This window comes from Terrapene carolina, unplaced genomic scaffold, assembly GCF_002925995.2.
Source record: "Terrapene carolina triunguis isolate 2854851 unplaced genomic scaffold, T_m_triunguis-2.0 Scaffold25734, whole genome shotgun sequence".
NCBI classification, from domain to species: Eukaryota; Metazoa; Chordata; order Testudines; family Emydidae; genus Terrapene; species Terrapene triunguis.
The window spans coordinates 1-758 of record NW_020690085.1 but is presented as its reverse complement, the minus strand read 5'-3'; the positions used below and the strand labels follow the sequence as shown (position 1 = coordinate 758).

The 758-nt window shown below is 71.0% G+C and overlaps 1 protein-coding gene across 1 annotated transcript in view; it reads left to right on the top strand.

Annotated features, from left to right (window-relative positions):
- The window catches only part of LOC112124291 (sodium/potassium-transporting ATPase subunit alpha-3-like), a gene marked incomplete at its 3' end in the record, with an annotated part of 1,715 nt that extends 1,144 nt beyond the window's left edge, over positions 1–571 (top strand). Inside the window, exon 4 of the mRNA XM_024222807.2 lies at positions 228–571. Coding sequence (XP_024078575.2) covers positions 228–571 — 344 coding nt within the window. The remainder of the gene's footprint in view (positions 1–227) is intronic.
- Positions 572–758: the final 187 nt, after the last annotated feature.

Here is a 758-nt window from a genome sequence, read left to right as displayed (position 1 = left end):
GTGAGGGGCACCGGCAGAGCTGGAGAGGGGAGCCCAGGGCTGGGCTAACCGGGGCTGCGGGTCGGGAGTGAGGGGCACCGGCCGAGCTGGGGGAGCCCAGGGCTGGGCCAGCAGGGGCTGCGGGTCGGGAGTGAGGGGCACCGGCCGAGCTGGGGGAGCCCAGGGCTGGGATAGCAGGGGGCTGCGGGTCGGGAGTGAGGGGCGCTGGCTGACCCCTGCCCCCGCAGGCACGGCGCGCGGGGTGGTCATCGCCACGGGCGACCGCACGGTGATGGGCCGCATCGCCACGCTGGCTTCGGGCCTGGAGGTCGGCAAGACGCCCATCGCCGTGGAGATCGAGCATTTCATCCAGCTGATCACCGGCGTGGCCGTGTTCCTGGGCGTCTCCTTCTTCGTGCTCTCGCTCATCCTGGGCTACTCCTGGCTGGAGGCCGTCATCTTCCTCATCGGCATCATCGTGGCCAACGTGCCCGAGGGGCTCCTGGCCACCGTCACGGTACGTCCTGCCCTGGGCGCTGCCGGGAGCCCCAGACCCCCTCGCGCTGGGGGGGCTCCCCGAGGGATTTCTCCGGTTGTGGGGCGGGGTCCCTGGGGGGGGGATTTGGGAGATTGGCTCAGGCTGAGTTTGGGAGGGTCCCTGGCCTGGGGGGTTTCCAGATTGGGGAAATCTCTGGATTGGGGGGGTCTGTGGTCCCCGGGCTGGGGGTACCGCTGTGCTGAGGGGTGTCTCTAGACGGGAGGGTCTCTGGATGGGGGGG